This window comes from Neoarthrinium moseri (genome assembly GCF_022829205.1).
Source record: "Neoarthrinium moseri strain CBS 164.80 chromosome Unknown scaffold6_Wmoseri_CBS_16480, whole genome shotgun sequence".
Taxonomy (NCBI): Eukaryota; Fungi; Ascomycota; class Sordariomycetes; order Amphisphaeriales; family Apiosporaceae; genus Neoarthrinium; species Neoarthrinium moseri.
The window spans coordinates 152,169-176,161 of record NW_026055120.1 but is presented as its reverse complement, the minus strand read 5'-3'; the positions used below and the strand labels follow the sequence as shown (position 1 = coordinate 176,161).

At 54.1% G+C, this 23,993-nt stretch overlaps 6 protein-coding genes across 6 annotated transcripts; 3 read left to right on the top strand and 3 right to left on the bottom strand.

Moving 5' to 3' along the window:
• Positions 1-431: 431 nt before the first annotated feature.
• Positions 432-3,169, bottom strand: JN550_002618 (uncharacterized protein; the record flags this gene model as incomplete). Its single annotated transcript, XM_049313934.1, has 6 exons — positions 432-1,208; positions 1,258-1,604; positions 1,654-1,742; positions 1,796-2,128; positions 2,188-3,083; positions 3,155-3,169. 6 exons carry the CDS (start codon positions 3,167-3,169, stop codon positions 432-434), a joined length of 2,457 nt encoding a protein of 818 aa, XP_049175143.1.
• A 3,625-nt stretch (positions 3,170-6,794) lies between these two features.
• Positions 6,795-9,188, top strand: JN550_002617 (uncharacterized protein; the record flags this gene model as incomplete). Its single annotated transcript, XM_049313932.1, has 1 exon — positions 6,795-9,188. One exon carries the CDS (start codon positions 6,795-6,797, stop codon positions 9,186-9,188), a length of 2,394 nt encoding a protein of 797 aa, XP_049175142.1.
• A 2,816-nt stretch (positions 9,189-12,004) lies between these two features.
• Positions 12,005-14,215, top strand: JN550_002616 (uncharacterized protein; the record flags this gene model as incomplete). The annotated part of the gene is made up of 1 exon (XM_049313931.1): positions 12,005-14,215. One exon carries the CDS (start codon positions 12,005-12,007, stop codon positions 14,213-14,215), a length of 2,211 nt encoding a protein of 736 aa, XP_049175141.1.
• Positions 14,216-14,825: 610 nt separating this feature from the next.
• Positions 14,826-16,640, bottom strand: JN550_002615 (uncharacterized protein; the record flags this gene model as incomplete). The annotated part of the gene is made up of 5 exons (XM_049313930.1): positions 14,826-15,287; positions 15,360-15,489; positions 15,535-15,959; positions 16,044-16,409; positions 16,467-16,640. 5 exons carry the CDS (start codon positions 16,638-16,640, stop codon positions 14,826-14,828), a joined length of 1,557 nt encoding a protein of 518 aa, XP_049175140.1.
• Positions 16,641-18,097: 1,457 nt separating this feature from the next.
• On the top strand, positions 18,098-19,497 carry JN550_002614 (uncharacterized protein; the record flags this gene model as incomplete). The annotated part of the gene is made up of 2 exons (XM_049313929.1): positions 18,098-18,752; positions 18,809-19,497. 2 exons carry the CDS (start codon positions 18,098-18,100, stop codon positions 19,495-19,497), a joined length of 1,344 nt encoding a protein of 447 aa, XP_049175139.1.
• Positions 19,498-20,370: 873 nt separating this feature from the next.
• JN550_002613 (uncharacterized protein) lies at positions 20,371-23,361 on the bottom strand (the record flags this gene model as incomplete). The annotated part of the gene is made up of 5 exons (XM_049313928.1): positions 20,371-20,770; positions 20,820-22,501; positions 22,562-22,794; positions 22,944-23,145; positions 23,200-23,361. The coding sequence occupies 5 exons, from the start codon at positions 23,359-23,361 to the stop codon at positions 20,371-20,373; spliced, it is 2,679 nt and encodes an 892-aa protein (XP_049175138.1).
• Between the last annotated feature and the right edge of the window lie 632 nt (positions 23,362-23,993).

Genomic DNA, 23,993 nt, shown 5'->3' with positions numbered 1-23,993 from the left:
CATTGTGGGATTATTTATCGTAGCACGATAGGTGGGCGGTCAGGCAAGCAATTGAAACGATAAATGGTCTATTTAGTGCCCTAGGCGCCTGCTCAAAGCAACCCAGCAAATGCATGCTGGTCTTGTCCCAGCGCTCGTGGCTACTATGCAGGTTCCAGGGTCGTTTGGCCCAAGCTTGAACACGCCATGCAATGCAGAGCCTCGATATCATAAAATCCTTGGAAACTTGCCCCTGAACGCCCTCACGCCTCCGGAATGCCTGAAAAGTGGAATTTCCCTTTACGTACGCCGATTCATGTGTCTCTTTCCTTTGCCATGCTGTCCTGATGGGTAGGCACCATGCTCAAGTTCCCAATGCGAACGATTACCAAAACACCATCTAGATGCTTTCATGCAGGCAGGCAGGTAATGTCAATATATTAAATCGCCTCTTAGATGCCAGTAGGAGGCTTCTGAGGTAAGGTAGCGGGGTTGCCATAGTTGGGCAGCGACGAGAACTGCGGATGGGTATGGTTGCTGTCCATTGACTGGGGACCCTTGGCCGCCATGGTATGGTTCATGTGGTGAGGCATCTGATTTCCCATAGGGGACATCTGGGCCAGGTGCGACCCTGGATGTTGATGAGGCAGGTGCTGGGGCGGAGTACCTTGGGGATGATAGGCCGGAAGCGAGTTGTTGGAGCTCTGGCGACTCATGCCATAGCCAACCTGCGGCGCCATGAAGGGCTGGGGCGGGCCGTTGGCAGCGTATCCGGGGTAAGGCTGGTGCGGAGATCCGATCTGCCCGCCGTGCGATCCTCCCATGTTGAATTGCGCCATTGGTGGCTGAGGCTGACCTGGGTTCGTGCCGTTGCCGGGTACGAATGACTGAGTCTTTGGGTTGAAAGCGTGGCGATTATAGCTACCAGGAATCGGGTGCTGGCTCTTGGGATCATTCGGATTGGCATTCGCTGGAAGCTGGCCGAAGGCATATGGAATGCCTGGCTGCGCCTGTGGCTGAGGCGGCCGCGCGGGTTGCTGTGCCTGTTGCGGGAACGGAGCAGGAACGGGAGGCGGCGTCTGGGAGTAGGCCGGCTGCGACCAAGCCTGTTGAGGGGGAGTGTTCTGCATTGGGGATCCATAGCCTGGCAACGGGCCACCTGTTGAGGGATACCGCGATTGCATAGGTTGCGGCGGCATCGGTTGTGGCTGCGGCGGTTGAGGTGGGTACTTGAAGCCTATTAGCGAGGGGGCCGACCATACAGACCGTTCAACTCACAGATTGCATAGGATTATACTGAGGATATCCGTTCATCTGGCCTTGGGGCGGAAGCTGCCCATAACCCTGCGCCGGCTGCGGGTACGGCTGGTGTTGCTGGTGCGGCTGTACATTCTGCATGTACGGTTGCTGCATCTGGCCATTGAACTGGTTGTTCCCGACAGGGACATACTGGGGGGCCCAACCAGTCGGCTGCGGATGATACCAAGGGGTGTATTGCGACCGAGAGTCGAAACTTTCCGAGTCGTCACGGCGTTGCTTTCCCGTCTTCCCCCTTTTACCGAGGTTCGACTTGTCCTTGCCTGACACAGAGCTGGCCCGCGACGTGGCGTTTGCATCTTCGTTGTCTAGATGACAGTTAGCAAATGACTCTGGGGAGGAGGATTTCTGTCATACCAGGCGTCGACTCTCCAGTCTTCTCGGATTTCCCGAAAATCTGTTCTCTAGTTTTGTTATAGGCCTCCTCTCGTTGCTCGCGGGTCAGCCTGCAGTGGGGTCAGTAGGGCTCGTCATACAGGGATGTTTCTGGAGAGTGTACCTCTCTTTGGCACCCTTCTCCTTGCCATCACTGCCGACCTCGGATGTGGCTTTCGAGGGGCTAGTACTAGCCTGGCCAGAGCCTCCATCTTCGCCGCGACGCATGATCTTCCTTGGCAGGAGGACTGGAGCTGCAGCGGTAGAGTTGGTCTCGGGCACACTGCTGCTCATTATGCTAGCCAGGGACGGCGGGACTCTGCAGAAGGGAGTTCTATAAATGCGAACAGCTCCTTGGACGGCTTCGAACGAGTGTGTCATGTGGTAGTAGTCGGCGAGCTTGTGGGTCAACATCCTGCAGAACGAGTTGCTGGGGGGTAAATCCATGAATGGCTCCCTAGACGATGGGGGTTAGACATGCGCAGTCGATAACAGAACTGGAACTACGGAACTCACTTGGAGGACTGGACAAAGTTGATAACATCCTGCTCAAGCCGTAAGAGGAATAAGCGATCTTTGGGCGAATTCATTGCCTCGAGCAGCTTGTCGTCGGGGTTCTGCGAGTACATGGTGCTGAAGGCATCTGGAGTGCTTGCCACAGTCGCTAGGGCTTGGGACGTCTCGGTGGAAACCGGCACACCGGAATCTACGCTCTGAGGCGTTGCGGACCCAAGGTCCTGCGACTCAGGGAGCAGCTGGATAATGCGCCGTTCCGGCATATCGCCAATGCGAAGACGGTGGATGCGAGCAACCTCGGAGCCCATGCGCGAGTTGACCATCTGCGAGCCTCGAATAGAAAAAGTCTCTTCGTCGTCGGCCGCAGCCTTGACACTGGCGCTATCGTCCGGGCGAAGCGATTCCTTCTCGTCGAGAGCGAACGTGGTGCCAGAGGTGATGCTCTTCCCATCGAGGCTTGGGGCCTTAGTGCCAATCTCCGAACTGGAATCGGCCCTCTGCGAGACGTCGTCTGATACGGCATTTCCAATCTCATTTTTGCTCGCCGCGTCGCCTACCGACGCCGAAGAACCATTTACCACCAAGCTCGGCGTAGTCGCGGATGGACCAGCTGCATTGGAAGACAAGCTGAGATCCTTCAGGTTCTGAACAATTTTGGAGCTCGCCGACTCGCCAGGTCGACTGATGTCTCTCTTATCTGGGAGGGGAGCAGGCTGGACGGGCGCCTTGACGGTCGCCGATGGGCTGACTGGCTTGGCAGCGGCAACGGGAGCGGGAGCGGATGTGACGTTCTTGGTAGCAGTAGCAGCAGCACTGACAGACGGAATGCGGCGGTGTTCCATGGCAGGAACGGCAACTCGAGGAGCCATGCTCTCCTTTGCGCCTGAGGCAGCAACCTAGGCAGCGTGTTAGCGGACCACGGCCAAGAAGAGTACGTATCGGGCGTGCAGTCATGGGGCAAACCAACCTTGGCGAAGGACATTTTGGCAGGGCCGGAGGGTATTGGTACTGATGTGGGCGCCGAGGCCATCATGTACACTCCGGACTGGGAAATGTCGCGATGTGCAAATCACGTAACGAGATAGAACGGCCCAATATCGGTAGGGACAGGTAGAAGACAGGCTGCGCGCAGGTGTCTAGCGCCCAGCTGATTTTTGTTTTATAATGACTGCGTCCGACCCGTTTGGTAGAGAAATCCGAAAAGGGATATTGCAACGACGAGAGAGAGAAGAGAAGACAACTCAGGAAAGAAAATCGACCATCGCAGCGTTGTGGAGGTACAGAGTACGGTGGATCATGGTTGGTCGTAAGGGATATCTTGTTTGGTCGTTCTGTCGTCGAGGTCGTAGCAGTCGTTGCGTGCGTGTGGGCAGGTTGGACGGCTGCCGGCTTTTTTGGAGATATTCAAGGCCCCCAATATGTCAGACGCTGTATACCGAGCGGGCGCAGCGGCTTGTCTATGTCGCGTGGGGGGATAGACGGGGCTGAAGTCAGCACGACGGGACGGCGGCGAGGTGGTACGGAAAGCCCCTTCGAACGACGGTGTCGGTTCGGGTTCCGAGGGCGCTGGACGTTGCCGTGGTGCGTGAGATGCGCGCGCAGGCTACTATGATGCCAGTGCCACAGGCCGAGTGCGGCTGACTGTTGCCGGTTGCGATGGCTATAGAGGTGCAAGTGAGTCCAGCGAACCTGAGGGGTGATGTCGGGATGGAGCTCGTCGGGAGGTGGATGTGAGGTTGGGGGCAGGAGGCCGTTGGAGCAGGATACGGAGATGAATTGATCAAGCGAGGCGAGGCGAGGCGAGGTGAGGTGAGGTGAGGTGAGGTGATGTGCAGCCAGGTCAGGGCAGAGAACAGGTGCAGCAGGCCAAGCATATGCTCATGCTCAGCGGGTCGAGTGACAGGCGAACAAGGCGACAGGCGGCGAGGGCAGCAGAAGGGTCGGTCCCCTATCCCGTGACGGTGCAGGCGGGCAGATCAGGCCAAGGGCTCAGCTTTGAGGGGGCCGACGGTTTGATGCAGTGACACCAGGCAAAAGGAAACAGCAGCAGGGCAATGTAGGGTCTGGAGAGGAAAGGGAACCTGGGGGGGCGGGCGCTGACGTGACGTACCTTGCCGGGCTCCGTTCGAGGCGGGTGGCTGTTGAAGTTGACGATGTCGGGGGGAGACAGGATTTGAGGTCAATCAATCAATCAATCGCCTGTCGTCGTGTATTCAAGCTTCAACTTGTTAGATACAGTAGTCACTCCAACATGGATTTCTTCCCGAGCCAGAGCGCCCACGCCAGCCGGTTCCGCCCTTGTGCTGTCTCGGTCGAAGTGCTGGGCTAGGGCGAGCGCTAGAAGAGAAAAAGATCTAGCGCCTGGCTGTGGGCGACCGGGGGGGATGGACGGGTGCGGGTGCCTCACTTTTTTTTTTTTTTTTTTTTTTTTACACCCTTTCTCTTCTCTTACTGCTTCCTCTCAGTCTTATTCCCCTTCCCTGCTCTTGTCGTTTTCCCACTGCCGGCAGGTGCCGCCGTTAGTGCCCTCCTGGGTGTAGGGTGGTGTGGTGTGGGTGTGGGTGTGTGTGTGTGTGTGTCTGGTTTCGGGGGAAGCCAGGCAACCAGGTGGCAGTTGACAGGTGATGGTGTACCTAACCTGGAGTGGTGGTGGTCATTCGTTCGTTTGTTGGATAGAAAGAGGCAGTCGTAGCCTGTCCCAGCCCGCCACCGACTAGAATTAGAATGGAAGAAACTGGGGGGATAGACATTTGAGTGGGGTCGCTGGACACTCTCAGACAAGCACAGGCCACCCTGGTGTTGTCGGCGACCGGAGAGAGGCAGCACGAAATATAGGTACTATATCCGTGTCGTTGCTGGGCATGCCATGGGCGATATGCTACTTAGATCTGTCAAGTCTACAGCGGCGGAAGCTTTCCGATTCGATACGGGGCATGTTGGGGGCCATTGACGCGATGTCTAGCCACCATAGCGTCCAAGCAAGGTACAGATCTGTACAGACGGGGGAGAGACCATTCGGTGTAGGTATATGGTGCCGTACCATCAGATCCGAATATATACAGGCTGTGGAAGGGGGTATCAATTCCTACGCAGTCCGCCAGCTCCCACTACATGGCACACAGGAGATATAGTTTGATAAAGAAGCAGAGGCAGCCAGCCCGTCTTTCCTGTCCAGAACGCCAAAACCATGCAAATGCCCAGAAACCCTCATGCTCGAGTTGCCCGCCCATGTCGAAGTGGCCTATTCCTATTCCTACTCCTGTTCCTATGCCAGGGCTTCATCCTCCCTCTCCCTCTTTTCCTCCTCCTCGTCCTCGCGCTCCCGCACCCGCATGGCCTCTACCAGCGCCACGCCGTCCAGGCCGACCGCCTCCCTGTCGCCGTCGCCGTCGCCGCCAGCGCCCAGGACGGCCTTCTGCTTCTCCTTCTCCGTCTTCTTCGCGCTGGCTATGCGCTCCCTCACCAGCTTGGCTATGGCGTTGTCCGTCCTGACGTTCAGCACGTCCAGCTTCTGGTCCAGGTCTCTCTTGAGGTCCCAGTTGGGCTTCTTGGGCTGCAGCTTGAACAGGTCGATGCCCTTGTCGGCCTCGGCCGCCTCCTCCAGGGCCTTTTGCCGCGCCTCGGCCTCGACCTGGGCCGCCTTCTCCTCCAGCGTCGGGCCCTCCATGTTCAGCGTCGGGGCGTTCTCGAAGCCGAGCTTCGGCCCTTTGGCCTCCACGTCGTAGTTGCGCCCGGACAGGTGCAGTTTCGCCATGTCCTGCTCCGCGGTGGCGGGCGCGGGCGCGGGCGGTGATGGCGACCGCGTCGACTCGGGAGCTGCCACTTCATCTGCGGGCTGCTTGCGCTTGAGGTTCTTGAGCTTCGCCAGCCGCGCCTTGCGGTCGTCGACCGCAGCGCCGAGCGTGGCATTCGTCGAAGACATGCTGATTGTGTGTATCGCGGACGGGAACGCAACGGATTGCCGAGTGGCTGGTGTGGAATTGATCGAAGACGTCGTCGCGGACAGGATTTCCGAGTAAGAAGACGGCGTGCTGTTGAGGTGCAGAGCGAACACGATGAGGCGAGTGACAGGGCAAAGCGCCGGTATTCTCGCTCTCACCACCGACGTTGGGAAGTTCGCAGCTCCCCTGCAGCAATCGCGCAGACCACGGCCCAGAGAGGCACTAAAAGTACGGATCCATGGATGGAGCTAACTGAACCAACTGCCCAGGACTCCCCATCACAGTACGCGCAGGGCGCCCCGCGATAAGCCGATAAGACTTTTCTCTAGCGCGGCTTCGTTCCGTCCGTCACGAAATTTCCCTGGTGCCGTCGTTCCCCATGTGCAGCGCATACGGATGCGACAGAGCCACTGACCTTGCCGTAGCGTGCGGCTCTTTGCTAGCTCACGACCGTCTGTCTGCCCTTGGACTCACCTATCCCATCGCCGACGACTCCCGTGTATTATTATAACAATCTCTGTACTGTACAAACACCTGGGCGGGAGTCTTGTTTCCTCCCTACTTTCTGCACGCAGCGCCATGCCTTGTACTATATAAATACTCCGTCCCTATCCCTTCCCATCGCACATCCCGCCTGGCACCTACCGTCTCGCCCATTCGGACGGGATGCGTGCCCCCTTCATATGTCGACCTTGCCTGGCCCGCCTTCGCCAGGCCACATCCCACCCTACGCTGTTCCTCCGCGCCGCCTCTCATGCCCAGGCCCTCCAGACCCAGAACCCCCCTTCGGAATGGCCCAGGCCACCAGGCTCGGTCAACTCGTCACAGCAGAGCCAGGCCCGCCCTCCGCGAGACCCTGACACCGAGCGCCTTGATACCGCAGCGACGATACGGATCCGCCGATACCTCGAAGACCGGCATCATGTTGGGGAAAGCCTTGGAGGGGGCCCCCTGACCCGACTGAAGACCATGATTTTGAATACGAAAGGGGACATCGAACTGCTGTGGCCCGCAATCGCCCAGGCGTATGGGCTTCCGAAGCGCGCTGCGCAAGAAGCCGCCGCGCAGTTGAAGAGGTTGTTCTGGCGCCGCCGCCGCTGGGAAGCGGCGGAGCTCCTAGATGAGTTCGAGGTGTGGAAAGTCGGCTATTCCAAGTTCCTCAGACAGTTTTCCGCCACCGGGACCAGGCCGACTCAACGTGGACAAGCGGCTGGTCGGGCTGTCGTCCCCGATGCTGAGGCTCCCTCTGTTTCGGCTTTGAAGGCATCTTGGATGCATCTGGACAAGGACGAAAGGCAGCGGCATTGGTCCAGGATTCTGCTCTCCATGCTGGAATCCAACCCTGAGCTGCTGCCCTCGTTCGTAAGGGCTACTTACGACCCTTCTTGGTCACCGAACTACGTCGTCGAGGATTTACTTCGCATCCTTGTCCTGCACGAAGAGACCCTCGCGGCTGCCGGTCAAGACTCGATGATTGATTTGATCTTCTTTCTGCGGGATGCCACTCCGGCAGGAAAACTCCGGCTGGGTCAAGATGTCATTGGCACACTTGTCTCGACGGTGCCTGTCGCTCGAGCATTCGACATGTTCAACACACTGAAGGCCAAGGGTATTGTCATAAACGATCATACACAGTTGCACTTTGCCAGTGCGTTCGCCAAATCCAAAGAGCACAAGGCCGAGGCGGCTCGAATACTATGCTCCTTGACAAGCAGACGAGGCTTTGACATCAATTCCGTAGCCGCATCGAGTGTTTGTACTTCATTGCTACATCTTGCCGACGGCGAGGAGCCACCTCAGGGACAGGCCGCGCCGGATGAGTTGTTCAGAATGCTTTTGGAGCACGGGTTGCGCCCGAATCTATTGAACGTTACAGCACTGATGCGGAATTTTTGCGTCCGTGGATACATCGATACTGCTTGGACCGTCTATGATCTACTGCTCGAGTACGACATCGAGCCCGATGAACGAGTATACTCGACCTTGCTGCACGCTGCGAAACTGCAGGGAGACCACGGCTCTGTACACCGTGTCTTATCAGCGGTACACACCCGCAATACCTGGAATGCTGCCATTGCCAACAATTTTCTTCACATCATCTTTGAGGAAAATGAGAAACAGCCCGAGCGCAGGCGAAGACAGCGAAAGGCCAACAACGCCTTCAGGATCATGTTGCAAGTCTACGCCAAGTTCTTCCGCATGGAGCCACTACAGAAGCTGTGTTACTTCCCTCTCGACGAATATTTGGGTTGGCCAGGCCCCATTCCTGCCCACGCTACACACACCACTGACTTGGCAATGGCACTGCCAGCAAATGAGCCGTCACAGCTGATGGACCCTGACACCATCACCCTTACTACCATGATCTCTGCCGCCGTCTGTGGCGCCCCGAGATTTTATAACGGCCCTAGCGGCTCAAAACGCATGATGCGGTACTTCCAATATTTCAATGACCTATTCTTGGCAAGAGATCCCTTGGCCGTTGCTCTAGTTGAGAACCATGGCACGCTGGTGTATGACATTTTCCTCCGCGGCATCCTACAGTTCCAAGGGAACCTGCAACTGGCAGTGCGAGTTGTCCGAAACATGATCCAGTTGGCCGCCGAGGAGGAGCAGAAGTACGGCAAAAGCTCGCACCCTTACCCATCGGCTTACACCTGGACAATCCTGGTGAACGGGTTCAGCAACCATGGCCAACCTGCGACCGCGGCGTCCATGGTCAAGATGATGATGCGGGACGGCGGCGTGAAGCCAAACATGGCCACCTGGAACGCTCTCATTACTGCGTTCGCGCGCAAGGGTAAAGCGCGCGGCGCGGTGCAGGCCATGCAATACATGGAGCAGGCCGGCTTCCGGCCGGACAAGTACACAATCCAGGCCCTGAGCTCCATGAGTCTCCCTGCCAGGCGGCGAGCCGTGGCGCTCCTCGAGGCTGCCAAGGGCGACGGGCTGGCGCAGGATGATGTGAAGACCTTGCTTTCCGCGCCGAGTCCCACTGGAGATTCGGAAGCCGAGTCTTCTGACCTGGCCCGTATACAGCAAGAGTATTCTCCTGCATGAAGCATGCTCGAAGCCGAGGCGGCGCACTCATGAGTAAATGCCATTATCTCACAGCATGATAACCCGTGCATGCGAAAGGGATACCTCCAGATCACTCCAACACAGGCTTTTGGGCGTTCTCCATTCACGGGAGTCCCGATCATCCTAGCAGTCTGCTCCAACAACGCCGCTTATCGTAGGCGTAGCCTCCGTGCCAATACCGTTCGCGAAAGCAACAGGTTAGCCACGAAGCCCCTTGAGGCACATCTTGGCACCCGCCTCTCAGGCGTGCTCTGAAGGCTGTGGGCACTCGAGTAGCATCTTGTCCCAGGGTGCCTGTCGGACTTCGGTTTTGGCAAGACGGTACCTTGCACATCATCAACTACCTGACCCTGGGCGGAGTTGCACAAGAGTGCTCTGCGGGCTGGCAGCTCTCGGTGGCTACAGCCGTTAAGGTCGTTGCAGCCCCCATTGGGGCGTCGCACCACATCGTCGCAGGGCATTTCCAAAGATGCCTGGAGTGAAATAATGAATGAATAGAAGAGACAATATACCCCACTACATTTATCGCTAGCTTATAAGACAAGCTCCAATCCCGTTTGCTCCCGAATTAACTCCCAGGCTCGCTTCGAGTGAAGCGTATATATACTCTACTAACATTCCAGTGTAGCTCAATGGGTGTTGGAGGTCACTGACCTATGCTGCCAAACTTTCGTCATCTCTCGTATAGGAAGTGTGACTACGCCATCGACATAGCATCTCCCAACAAATCAGCCCTGCCACGGAGCATGGATTGTGTCATGATAGACTAACCTGCAGTGACATGATTAGTATGTTTTCTCGAGATGAGCCGACGAATGTATCGGGGGGATAGAGCCAGCCTTCATGTCAACGCAACCACGAGTTGGATCAAATGCAAGTACATTCGGCCCAGAGTTCCCTTGACTCTTCCCAGGAAAGAACTCAGTACCTCGACCACCGATCAACCGGGAAGCCTCCATTCGGAGTGCTCGCACCAGCCGTTGCGCGCCCTGAAGGAAAGGGATCGCTGTGTACGCCGACGCTCCGCATCTCCGATGGGGATGTAATGGAGGCGACGACACTCGGTGGTAGTTCATACGGTCATCATCATCGTTCTCCGCAGTGCATCAGTCGAGTACATCCACCCCCACGCTGTATATTGGGCATGATGCGGTCCCTCGTAAATATTCCCACGATGACAGCTGCCACGAGGGACAGCTGCACCAACACCTCGCCAGGAGACGGCGATGAATCCGCAGCGATCGCTCAGCTACCGTTACATGTAACAATCAGCCTGTCCAGCAAGGATGCGAGCCGCGAGGTTTGACGAAGCCTACCCTCACCGCTCCCCCTTGCTGCATCGAATCGCGCGGGAGCCCCGTTCAGACAGATGCTACCGCCGACAAGCGCTCGGCCTGGGTGCCAGGACTTACTTCGGCGAGCGCTTGTCGGCTACCAAGCTAGAGTTGCCCTCATAGCCCGCATCGCCGGTGTTGGGTTTATTGGGACGAGACAGAAGAGGCCCGCGAGTTTCCCCGCGAGCCTCTTAAACACCTTGTTACGACATTTATTGGCAATCAATCAACTTGGTTGGCTTTCGCCAACCCCAAGTGTGGTCATCCTGGGGGGATGAAATGCCCTTGGAATCATGTTGCAGCCACGACAAGCGAGCTTCGCTCAAGCCTGCCGAGGCGGCCGAGCTTGTTGTATACTCGGCCAGCCATGGCTTCGTCCCTCGTAGCCGGGCGGTGGTTCCTGGTGGGGGTCACACAGCACACGGCTACACCAGCACCTCGAACAAGAGTTGTCCGATGCAGTCCAGTCCGACGTTTCCCAGCTCGGCGGAATGCCTCAGACTGGAAGTAGCTTAGAATGGACCGTTGCCCGTCACTGTGGACTAAGGGTTAGCACAGATACACGTTCCTCTGAGCGAGCCCCAATGTCGTGAAGAGACGGCCAAGGCCGCGATAAAATCGAGCAGTGTGAATGTAGTGAACTTACAGCAGATGTCTTTCTGGCGGAGTACCCTCGCGCTACATCACTGGTACTGGATTTGTGTTGGGCATCCGAATGCTCTTCATTCGAGGGATCGAGAAGTAAGAGCACTGCTGGCTGATGGTGCGCAAACTTGACGTTCAGCTTCGATATTTCCCCTGCGGCTGTTGGCACTGTCGCCCTTCAAGTGGGCTTATTTCTGGGAAGAATAGGAGTGAAAATCATAGCTTACGGCCACACTTTTATATATGCGTGAGAGGGCTGGGTTACCCCAGGAATTTAGGTTCAAGTGGGAGGTGGAAACAGAGTCTCGGTAGAGCTACGAAGAATTGTGCGCACGCACGACTGCCTTGACTCACAACCTTGCGATATGACCTTCTTTTGAGAGTGTTGTCACGGCCCTGTGCTGTTAACATGGAGTCCGGAAGACATTTCCGGAATGAGTCCGTATAGCAGGGTTACATTGCATATGTAGGCTACGAAATGTGAAATGTCAATGCAATACTGCGCTGTTCAAATACCTTTACAATACCGTTCTCCTTCTATATACCCTTTGGCTTCAATCTTCGCAAGTTATGTGTATCTTTGACTACGTATTCCCTGCCCCATACCTTGTGCACCAGTCTGCCTGCCAAGGACACCAAGAGTGCAGCTGAGGCTGAAACCGCGTGGGCTGGGGTCTTGCCAAGAAACTTGGGCACCTCACACACAGTCTTCTCAGAACTTCGCTGGAGCACATCTTCAAAGGTTGCCCGCCTTTCTCCCGTCCAACTTAACAATGACATTTGAAAGCTGGAAGCAGCGGGCATTAAAACCTGAACATGGAGGCTTTGCACTGCACAAGTCGCGCAGAAGCTGACTTTGCAGAGTCCCCGCGCAAGCGGCTGAGAATTGACGATCCCCTCCAGCCGATCTTTTCGTCAGACAGCAGAGAGATATCGGAAGAGTCCGTATGCGACCGATGTGCGAAGCTAGACTTTGGTCAGGAGTCTGCCCGTGCTTTGATATCACGTAAAGCTGGCCTCGTCAAAATTGGCAGCTTCGATGAGTTAGACCATGCATGCAAGCTGTGTCGTTTCTTTGCTGCTGCTTTTCGGGGTCACCGCTCCGAAGGCAGTAACCTGCAACTGTCACCTCAGTATGCAGAGCGCATGATATGGTCTGGGAAGCCCCCGAGAAAGGGGCCGAAAACGGGTACAGTTGCTTGGATGCTCACGCAAAGCAAGGAGGAATTGAAGGCTCGAAATGGCATACCAGCCTCCGCAACGTGGATCATGCCATGCCTGCCATCTGCAGAGCAACGACAGGTTCTCAGCGGGCGACAGCTGGACCAAAACTCGGTTGACTTCCAGCATATCAAGGGATGGATCGAGTTCTGCGAGATACACCATGAGGCCTGTCGCAACAACATTGAGGTGGATATGATACCCGGCCTTCGCGTGATCGACTGCAGCACGCGCAAAATTATAGCCGCCTCTCGAGATTGTCATTTTGCCGCACTCAGTTATCTCTGGGGCCCAAACTCGTCGCAAGTGGCTACTCCACGCTACGACGAACTCCCAGCCATCGCCCCCAAGGTAATTGAAGATGCCGTACTCGCTGCCAAAGCGCTCGCGATTCCCTTTCTCTGGGTGGACCGGTATTGCGTTGACCAGACTAATCCGGCGGAGAAACATACTTTGATCCAGAAGATGGATCAGATATACCAGGGTGCTGCAGTCACCTTTGTGGATGCTGTGGGTGACAGCCCCGAACAAGGGTTTCCGGGAGTCTCGACTCTCCCCCGATCTCTGCAGACAGCTGTAATAATTGGTGGTCAACGACTCATCGCTGTGCCTGATGTCGCAAGAGAAATTCTGTCATCGCCATGGTCCACCCGTGGATGGACATATCAGGAAGGCCTGCTTTCCCGAAGACGACTGATATTCACAAGGTCGCAGGTCTACTTCCAGTGCATGGGCATGCACTGCTGTGAGTCTGTGAATCTTCCTCCTGCAACGTTCAGTCTGAACGATATGGGCAAGTTTTATGAAAAGGCCGATGGTCTACGCGTCCTCCCATCTGCGGGCGTTGGACAAAACAACCGAGAGGTCCTCGGCCGCATTGGCGAGTACTTGCAAAGACGGTTGTCGTTCGACGTCGACGCACTTAATGCGTTCATTGGCATCCTAGAACGATTCCGCGCAAGGGACCGACCCCTGTACCACTTCTACGGCGTGCCGTTCGAAGACCGCAGAATCACCAACGAGAAGCCGGTCGTTGCAGGAAAGCTTGACCCTTTCCATGGCTTGCACAAGTTCCCGGACAGAGGGCAGGCCGAGAAGAGCTTCATGACGTGGCTGATGTGGAAAGCTACGGTACCACCAACGACCAGATTCTTCACCATTCGCAAAGAGTTTCCGACGTGGACCTGGGTGCACTGGAAGGGCATTGGTAGTATTCAAGTCGACTTTGAAACATTTGTCCCTGTCAAGGCCATCGCTTCGATCAAGATAAGTGAACGCCAACCTAAACGAAAGATTCATTTGGAAGATTACATAGCACGAATCAAGAAGGGCCAGGGTACAGGCACAAACTACATTGACTATCTCCCGTGTTTATACGTCACTGGTTGGTTTGCAGAAGTCCGCGGTCGGCCATCCAACGGGAGCGCTCTAGATGACGCAGTGGCTATGCTGAACGACCACTATAAAACTTACAATATCGAGGATATCAAACTTCAGGTGCTCTGCGACGCTGAGGAGCGCAAGCTTCTAGCCGGGGGGAGTGCAGACTACTATGTTATGTGGCTCCACGTCCGAGGAGACCTGGCCGCCATGCGCAACGATGCTGCTCTCCTTGAAGGATTGGTGATCCTTAAAAATGGCGGTGACGACAACGATGCCTATCGGCGGGTGGGCACCATTCAATGGCGGCCGCGAGGTTCAACACACTTTTGGGTGGAGGGGCAGACTGCCAAGTTTGGCAATGGATTCGACGAGTCGAAGGTTACATATTTTCACTGTGAAAGACGAACAATTCGTCTCGTATAATTCAATGTCTAGGAATGCCATATACGTTGAGAAGTCAAGAATAGATAATCATTACGACTTGTGGTGGCGATGCCGTCTTTCGCGAGTGGAATGATCTTCTTCTGTTTCAAGCGGACACCCTGGTATCTTTCAGCGACTTTTCGCCGCTACGAAGACTGGGATATTTACAACGATTGATTAACCGATCTTTCTTTAGACTCAGAGGTTGAATGGTCAAATGTGTCGAATCATCCCGGAAGATTCTCAACCTAGTAAGGCAACCCTAGTTTGTTTTCTAAGTCTGGGCCAAAAGGTTGGGATCGAAATTCGCTCAACAAATCCGCAATCAGTACCGACCAAGGCCTCACAGTTCAGGATAACATTATTCAAAAATATGTCTAATCAAGATCTAACGATCATAAGCAGTAGGCACTGACTTCTGTCTCCATGACCTCAGAGAACACTATATCGTAGCGCCAGCGCTGCCACGCATCTTGAACGTTCTAAACGCCAATAAAACGCCAAACAATTCGATCCTCTATGATGCTCCATAACCGCTTTGTTGCAGCTTATGCGTGCCGTGTTGAGTTTGCACTTGACCATTTTTTACTTGTCTATCCTCCCTCCTGTTCTACTCCAAACCGTTGAGTCCAGTCCTACTCCAAGACCGAATCTTTGCTCCGTAGAACCACAATAGTATGGGACTGATAATGGCAATAATCAAACTAATAAATGCCAGCATGGTATTTCCCCACCCCAGATTCAGTGCTTCATACATGGCCGGTGCGAACAACGGAAATGAGAAACCGCACATTGTACGCATGAATGCAGCAACCGCGGCGGCGGATGCGGCATACGAAGCACTATAGGCATCAACAACGTAAGCTTGCGCACTTTGAAAAGCAATGATAAGCCCCATCGCTAAGACGGCGCAGCCGATATTTGGTACGATCCAATGCAGGCGATATTCGGCCGACCAGCCGTATAGCACGAGCCCAGCGGGGATGAGGAACCCGCTGATGACCATGGGTGGAACCCTCCATTCCGGAAGGCCTTCTTCTCTTCCATAGTATGTTTTGAAGAAGCTATACAGCTAGGTATTGTCAACAAGTTGCTCAGCGGTTGCATAATTGCCGAGGTGTGTACGGCAGCTTGGTGGGCTTACCCGATCTATTAACGGATGGCTGATCTGCAAACCGATCATGAATCCAACGCACAAGGAGAGATAGTTCAAGCTGGCAATCTCCCTTTTCATGTCATAAACATCCTCCCACACTTGGTTGAAGGTAGAAAGTCTAGACTATTAGCTGTGACCAACACAAACAGGCGCTGGGACCTACATAAGATACATGATTCCGTAAGTGAACGCGCGGTAAAGAGATGGGAGTTGGACGGCAGGATGAGTGAAGAGCATAATAAGAGGAAGTACTAGTCGCTTCCGCATTATCCTACCAAGCGTCTTATCTGGGCTGTCAAATTTCGAGCGGATATTTGGATTGCCAGTCATCTTCCGAAGCTTCTTTGCTTGGACGGCCAAAATCCTTGGTGCATACGATTCCTTCAGGAAAAGCAAAGCAGCGATCTGGACAAAGGCGTCGAAGATCGACGTTGACCAGAAAACCCAACGCCAGGAAGTGTGCACCGAGATGAACGCACCAACTATAGGCGCAAGTGTCGGTCCCATAAACGTAAGCATCCCGTAAATTGTCTGGCCCTTTCCTCGCTCCTCCTTTGACCATATGTCGGCCAAAACACCATTGCATAGCTGTGACATGTCAGTGAGTGGTGTCAACGGGGAGAAGACTGTGACTGGGAGTCAACTTGCAGCTTGAGGGGCACTTCCACCGACACCGCTTAGGAAACGGAATGCCAGCATCTGAGTGCTGGTGGTGCAAAAGCCTGCGGCGGTGTTGAACGCCAGGTAAAAGAGGTTAGCCCATTGCAGGACCAATACACGGCCAAAAATTTCGGACAGCGGAGCGAGTACGAATGGTCCTTGAGCGTAGCCGAGCAGAAAGATTGCCATGATTAATTGTCTCTTGAGGCTGCCAGTGACATTGAGGTCGTCACTGATGTCATCTAGAACCGGCGTGACCATGGTCGAAGAGAAGGGTGATATAAAGGTGAAGCAAGACACCAGTATCGTCGCAGTCCACTTTCTCTGCCATGACCAATTCATGGGGTTATTTGGGTCGTAGGGGCCATCCCAGCAGACCTGTCATCATTAATCCCAATACTGAGAGTGATCAATTGGGATAGACGCCGTGCTTACAATTTCAACTTCCGTCGTCAGCCTTTCCAGAGATGTCAGAGATGGTGTCACTCCCAGACTTGGTGTGCTCTCGGACAAGTTTTGTAAGTGCGGCAACGTAAAGTCAAATTCGTCTTCTTCGAGAAATGCTGGTAATGGCAGCTGCCACTCACTTTCAGGACGGTAGAAAGTCATGGGTCGCGGCGATTTTCAAGAGGCTAGTGCTATGTGAAACAGGTTCTCGTCAATAAGGAAATGATGATCAGGAACGGTATATGGTACTGAATACTTGAGCAGGTTGGCTCTGTTCGTCATAATAAAGTATCGTAGTTCGTGAGTCGGTTCCTGAAAGCTTGGCAGATACTAGTAACGTATCTGGGCCGTGCTGGCCAATCCGCTACTCACAGCTCAGCCTCACGCCGATCGCTGAAATTTCATGTATGTCCAACGGTTTTGGGGCTTGTTTGATATATTCTTAATTGTGCTTGATTGTGAATACGAAGCGAAAGTAACACATGATGCCGGTGTTGGAAATACCAAGGAGCTGCATCGTGGCCAGTGACGCGTGGCTCGAGTCTCGTCCTCCGGAATGGTGTTGGTTTAGTGCGCATCTGTGATCTAAGCCATTGCCGAGAATATGACAGCCTCGACTTAAGCGAATAGCGAATCGTCGCGCTAAATTTGACCGTTTCCCACAGGTTCCTGGCCTGCCGAGGCCTTTAGCACCCGTATCAGAGTTGGCACTTATGCGTGCCGAGACGAGCTGTGGGCATATCGTTTTGGGGTCCGCTATCCTCTGAATGAAACCTGTTTTCACCCTCGTGCCTTTTTGCCGCATGGAGAAGTATTCATGCTGATCCTTCAGCCTCGGGCAGACGGACATTCTTTATTCCAAAGTCTTGATTGAAGTCGATGATCCTCAATCTTGTACCCGACCATTGCTACAGGGAATCTCGTTCGAACAAATCTGGCCACTTTTGAACGGCAAATGGGATCAAGCGCCCTCTCCATGACATGAATGACGTCTGCGAAGGGATCAAGGAAGCCAAGGGTATACGCTCAGCACCAGGTATGCCCAACGTCTTGGAGAGGTTGTATCTCATGCTGTTATTATTGGTATGTATATTTCACCATCGATCAGGTACTTCAAGGACAACCGTGAGACTACTGTACAATTAGATCCATTGTCCTTGGACTCATTACCCTAGCGGCTCGGCAGTTTGTATCAGTAAGACCCCATTTGAAGTCCTCGAGACCCAAGGAATTGCTCATCTCAAGCAAGTACTGTGGTCTCTTACCAACAGTGGCTGTGGCAAATTAGGACCGTTGGGCCAACTGCTTCAGAATATTCATGTTTAGTCTACCCACGTAAGCTCGGGGCTTGTATTGCGCAGCAGTTCGTATCAATGCTCCCTGTCCGCATTAGTTGCAATAGTCGTTCGATTTTCCTCTAATTTCTATTTTCATTCATTTCTGCTACTTGACTCTCAAGCGCAAGTCCATACTCAATGTACATAGATATCTTTGGGGATGGCTTCCATGGCTCGGATATATAAGGCCAAGGCAATGCCTCCAGACCCTAATCTTAGAATAACCAACAAAATTAATTTGCAATTTATCACTGCTTGTAATACGTACTATCTACGCTTTCAATGGCAGTCTCTACCATCGTCAATCTATCTTCGACGCCAAAAATTCCGAGTCTGGCGACGAGTAGCAGGCAGTCGATGCGATCCAACCTTAAGGTGCTCATTGCTCCGTCCGGATTCAAAGAGTGTCTTGGACCCGAAGAGGTATCCAATTACATTTACGAAGGTCTGCGACGTGTCCTCAAAGATAGCAATGCCCTCTTACACAAGGCACCACTCCACGATGGAGGTGAAGGCTTCTGTAAGGCGCTCGTGGCTGTTCGTGGCGGCGAGATGCGCTATCTAGAAGTCATGGGGCCCGATCGTGCGCCAACAAACTCGTTCTTTGGCCTGATCGGACAGGACAGGAAGACAGCCGTCTTGGAAATGGCGGCCGCGGCTGGACTGAGGCTTGTACCGAAAGACTGCCGCAATCCAACGGTCACCACCACGTACGGAGTAGGACAACTGATAGAGAAAGCACTGGACCTTGGCTGTACCCACATAATCATTGGCTGTGGGGACTCCGGCACGTCAGACGGAGGTGCTGGAATGCTTCAAGCTCTTGGCGCTCGTCTGTTGGACAATGACGGCAATGAACTAGAGCCAGGTGGTGGCGGAGGTGCCCTCAACTCTCTGGGTTCCATGTCGTTGATTGATTTGCACCCAAGACTTCGTGGTGAGCTCATTCCAGAGTTTCATTATAACATAGCGTCGATATACTAACAAGTTCAGATGGAAGCGTCAAGATCGAAGCTGTGTGTAATATCAAGAATGTGCTGTGCGGGCCGGATGGAGTGGCTCGAGTCTACGGCCCTCAAAAAGGAGCCACGCCCGAACAGGTTGAATCTCTGGCCAGCGGGTTAGATCGGCTGGCGCAAGTTGCCAAATCTCTCCTCAATATCGACCTTGCCAACAAACCAGGTAGCGGCGCGTCCGGTGGCCTTGGCGCAGGTCTGATGATCCTTGGTGGGGAGCTGCGGCCAAGGAGCGATGCTATAGATGAGTACTTCCAGCTGAAGGATCTGTTCAAGACGAAATGGGATGTGGTCATCACCGCTGAGGGCAGTCTGGACTACCAGTCAGCCAAAGGCAAGATGACTGTCGAAATTGCTCGGCGCGCGCGGGCCCAAGGGGCTCACGTGGTGGCGCTGGCCGGCACAATCGGCCAAGGCGCCGAATGTCTCTATGATGCTGGGTTTAACGCCTTCTTGAGCATTTCAGAAGGGCCAATGTCCCTTGAAGAGGCTATCAAGTCATGTCCAATGCTTTTAACCAACGCCGCAGAGAAGACTATCCGCATGTTGTGCATGGGGATGTCTCTTCAGTGTGCAGAGCCACAGATGGCGACTCGCGACAAATCGCAGCGGAACCAAGTCTACAACGGCGGAGGCCACAACGCCAGTTCCTGGAACGCTACTTAGAATGGTTTTATTTAAAGCGTAGGTAAACAGGCTGAGTGGTAAACACAACAGGAAACCATTGCAAGAAGATTGACCTGGTGGCGCAACGTATCTATCCTGGGGATAGAGTGCTCTTTCGATTGAATATTTCCCCATAAATCATTTAGCGTTGAGTCTTGTTACGGCGTATTCGGCTCCTAGGTAGATGTCAGTTAGATTATATCCCTTAAATTCAACGCGCTCAGTGCTTATCCGACGACATGTACAGGGGGCCTGACAGATCGGTGAAAACAGGGCATCAAAAATCGACCAAGTCCATTGCTAAAAGAACAAAGGAGTAGTAGGACAGCGTCCAAACTTGATCTTGAGACTCTCTTATGCCGTTTTGAAGAACAAACTAAGTCACTAGTGCAAGAGGCAAATCCAGGAGTGGTCTGAATCTTTAAGCTAGGATCCATAGGCTGTCAAAAGTGCAAGCAGCAATATATACGATCATGTGGAGTATGGCGCTGAGGAGGAACGAGCAGCATTTCCATACCGGCGATAACACTGTCAATTCTACAATTCTATGCACAGCTTGCTGGAGGCATTTCGGTAATAATTTTCAGCCCATGAAGGAGAAACGTTGAGTACACCTGGTATTTGCGCTATAAGTGAGATAATATATCTCTGGTATCTATTACTCGCCTCGGCCAATGAATGCGTGAACGGCTAGTTGGAACTTTGCATTTCCATAAAGTGTTGGCATCCACAATTCCAGAACAGGATTTTGGACTGTTCAGAGACATTTTCATAACTCTTGTTCATGACCGTCGGCTTTTTCTTTGGAGGCAACTTTACAAGGTCATCAAGGCATGTCGAGAAGATACTGGTCAATGGTATTCTAGGCTCTGATTAGAAGGGTGCATCGCAGCCACCTAGGGGGGCGTATCTTACCCAGTCATATTGACCAATGTCGTTCAGCACATTGTCCAAAGGTGCGGGGTCCATAAAGTCCAAGGAGAAGTCCATTGCGCTGGCTAGCTGCGACTGATCCATTACTGGCATGCTGACCATGGGAGGCAATTGGTTGTCGTTGTTCAAGAGACTGGCCAGCGAGCCATCTCTGACTTCCGGTTGAGGAGGCGGTGGTGGGATTGGAACTCTGGCCGGAGTTTCCTGCGCGGAGACCTTCCGCAGAATAGCGCCGACTACCCTAGCTGCATGAGCCGCATCCTTCGAAGTATCTTTCCTCTCGGACCATATCTTGTATGATGATCCCAGAGCTCGCAGCTTTCGTGACCGATCCTCCTGACTATCATTCTGTTAGCGCCTGCTGTATACACACGCCGAGACTTCTTTACCTAACCGGGGCATTCTCGGTCATGTCGAGGCACAAAATCATCGAGGCAATCAGAAAGTCATGCATCGATAACGTGGAGAGCATGTACTTGTCTTCATAGAGCCGACCACCAGGGCGGCACTCAGCCTCATATTCCGCATGAAGGTCGAGGATCTGGATGGCTGAGCTCACAGACGCCTTTCTTGAGAGATCGTATCGTGGGTCACCTTTGCCGGTGCTCAGATACTTTCGATGGAGAACGCATAAACTTTTCAGATACATCATCTCCAGCATCAAACGATGCACGATATCATGTGACTGATCGGCGAAGCTGTATGACTTGATGGGGCGGATCTTCAACGGCGGTGGGACCGCATCGTGATAACGCTCGATATCGTCATGTAGCCTGAGAACTTCTTCATATGATGGTGGGTGGATGGACAAAGCAAATCGAATCACGCGCCGGAGCATTCGGCACAGCTTTGACTTGTAGCAAAGGTACAGGGTTGAGGTTGCTTCCGTTGCTGGACGTGGAGGAGGCAGTACCATGGTGTTCTCGTCGAAGTCGAGATCGTACAGGTTTCCTGGAGATTCAGTATCACACTCGTCTTCCCGAATGGCAGGTGGCATCCCGAGCTGAAATGAGAACAGCACGTCGAAGACCTCAATGAAGAACCATGCTCGACGGCGCAATTCGCCTTCAAATGGTGTGACGTTAGGCAGGTATTTAGGATCGCGGTGGTAGCCCATCCGTTGCGCTAGGCGGACCATCATTCCAAATTTCGCCCATACGCGGCTGGGAGAGAAGTCTTTGGTTCTCTGGAGTTCCGTAAACCCTTGAAGCAGTAATGCTTCGATGGAATATGGCTTAGCAGCGAGGTAATCACCCGACACCAAGCACTCAGAAGCAAGCCTAGACAAATTCTCCGGATTCGCTTCATCGCATTCCTTGCTTAGGTCCTCCCCTTTCGCAATAGATATGGAGGATGCCACCCATAAAATGGAGGCAAGAATACTCAACCACAGCAAGCTGACAGACGAGGGATCTCGCCAAAAACTGTCGTACTCTCTTTGGAACTTTGAAGTATGTATATATGGCGCGGCCGTAAACCTGTGTCTGAAGTAGAGCAAGACCAGCTGATCTGTCCTGTTCTTTGGCGGGAGACGGGCAATGGCTTGCTCTATCGTGATCGGTTGTTGGTAGCCGAAGATGAGATCAACCTCCTGCGGAGCAGAAACATGGGGCGGCGGCGAAGGACTGGGTATGTCTTCTGCTTCTGTCTCCAGGATACCACGGATGTCATGGATGCTCTCCAGGATAGACTCCCAATGCGTTCCACCGACGTAGCTGGATTCCGTATGGGAGGTGAGGATTGCCGGTGTGGTCCCACCGATACTACTGGGCGGTGTACCAAGATCAGAGCGACTCTCTGCATCTGTCCGCTGATCTGAGCTGGAGGGGGTGTCTAGGGGCGGCCTCTCCTTCTGCACATTGTACACCAGCCCGTTCACCATGTCCTCCAGCTTCTGGAGCCTGACCTGGAGCACGGGACGCGAGAGCGCATCATGCCGGGGCCGGGCCTCGGGATGCACACGCATGCCCTCAGGCCGGGGCTTGCGACTGGCACGTGGAGCATATTCGCAAAAAGCAGCCTCGCCGCTCTTGACGCACCTCTCACACGGTTGCTGCCGGTCGCATTTGACCTATCAAAGTGGTTAGAAACGACAGAGCACGGCTGGGGTTGGGGTTGCATCGGGATTCACTTTTCTTGTTCTGCAAAGCAGACAGGAAACAGGGGGCCGGTTGCGCTTCTGGATCTTGCGCTGCGTCCCATCGTTTGGTTGGGCGCGGAACACGCTCTGGTGATACTGCTGGCCGTCCATCGCTCGCCTCGGCCGCCGATCGGCGATAACGTCAGTGCTGGGCAATGGCAGCGGAGGCTGGTCAGAACTGCCGACCCGGGCCGCTTGGAAACGCGACGCAAGGCGTGGCACGCCTACACCGAGTCAGAAGTCAGGACTGTATGATTTGGGCAAGTTGACACCGAAGACTCGGGGATACGAAGACTGCAATCGTCGAGTATTAAGTCGTCTCGATGTCGGGTTTCTCGGCTTCCCGCTGGGCCACGGTCCTCAATCTCCGCACCTACCGAAGCGAGGCTGACTGGTGATTGGGGGACCGGCAAACGGCATTTGCCGGCCACAGTTGCCTTAATTCCGGCACCCTGGTCTACCCCAGCTTCCACTCGAACCACCAGACAGGCGATCACGAAACAAACCGCCCAGGTCTGCGTCGGGTCATGTCGGACCATTTGCAACTGATGGAGACCTGCCGTATTCTCGCTATCCTAAGGGGAACCCACCCTTGGATGTCCCAACTCTCTGCTGGAACGGGAGCTCACCAGGGTGACTAAGCCTGGAGATAAGAAGCGCCGTTCGGAGGTTACAATTGCCCAAAGGGGCTGTCGAGCTCCCGCCCTGCCGCCACCCACTTCGGCCTTGACGGATGCTTCCAAGGTCGAGCCCAACGGCTCAATGGCCGGGTGCTTTACCCACAACTGCATCATAGGGTTCGCACGGTAGCGTGTCTTGCCTCCGTGTGGATCATGGATTCATCACTAGTGTCATCAAGATAGTTGCAGTTGCCAGCAATGAAGATTGGCTTACCTGCGTGCGCCGGAGAAGACGGCCGAGAGAGGGCACGCAATTTTCACGAGCTGCGATCTATAAAACGAGTCTCTTCCTGATGTTATGGAGATACTTTGTTTGGCCCCTCTATACGTCGACTACTCCGTATAGCCAAAATTGAATCAACTCCTCATGATGGCGACGTCTAAGTCTCTCGTTGTCAATTCCATCAGGTCTCCCCTAGACTTAAGCATCAAGACCAAGCCAATTCCGCAAGCTGGCCCTGGCGCCGCCGTGGTTGAGGTACTCTCTGCTCCTATCGGGCCACAGGCTGGCTTTGCCTTGTCCGTGCCAGTCCCGACTTTCCAGTTCCCAACTCCCAGCGTATTCGGCAGTGCAGCCATCGGCCGGATCGTCTCAGTTGGCCCTGACGCGACAACCCTGAAGAAGGGCCAGCTTGTCCTGGTCGAGTCCTTCATAACCTCCAGAGACGACCCCGGTGTTGAGATCCTGATGGGCTTGATGGATGGAGGTACAGAAAAGTCCAAGAAGCTGGCGAACGATGCAT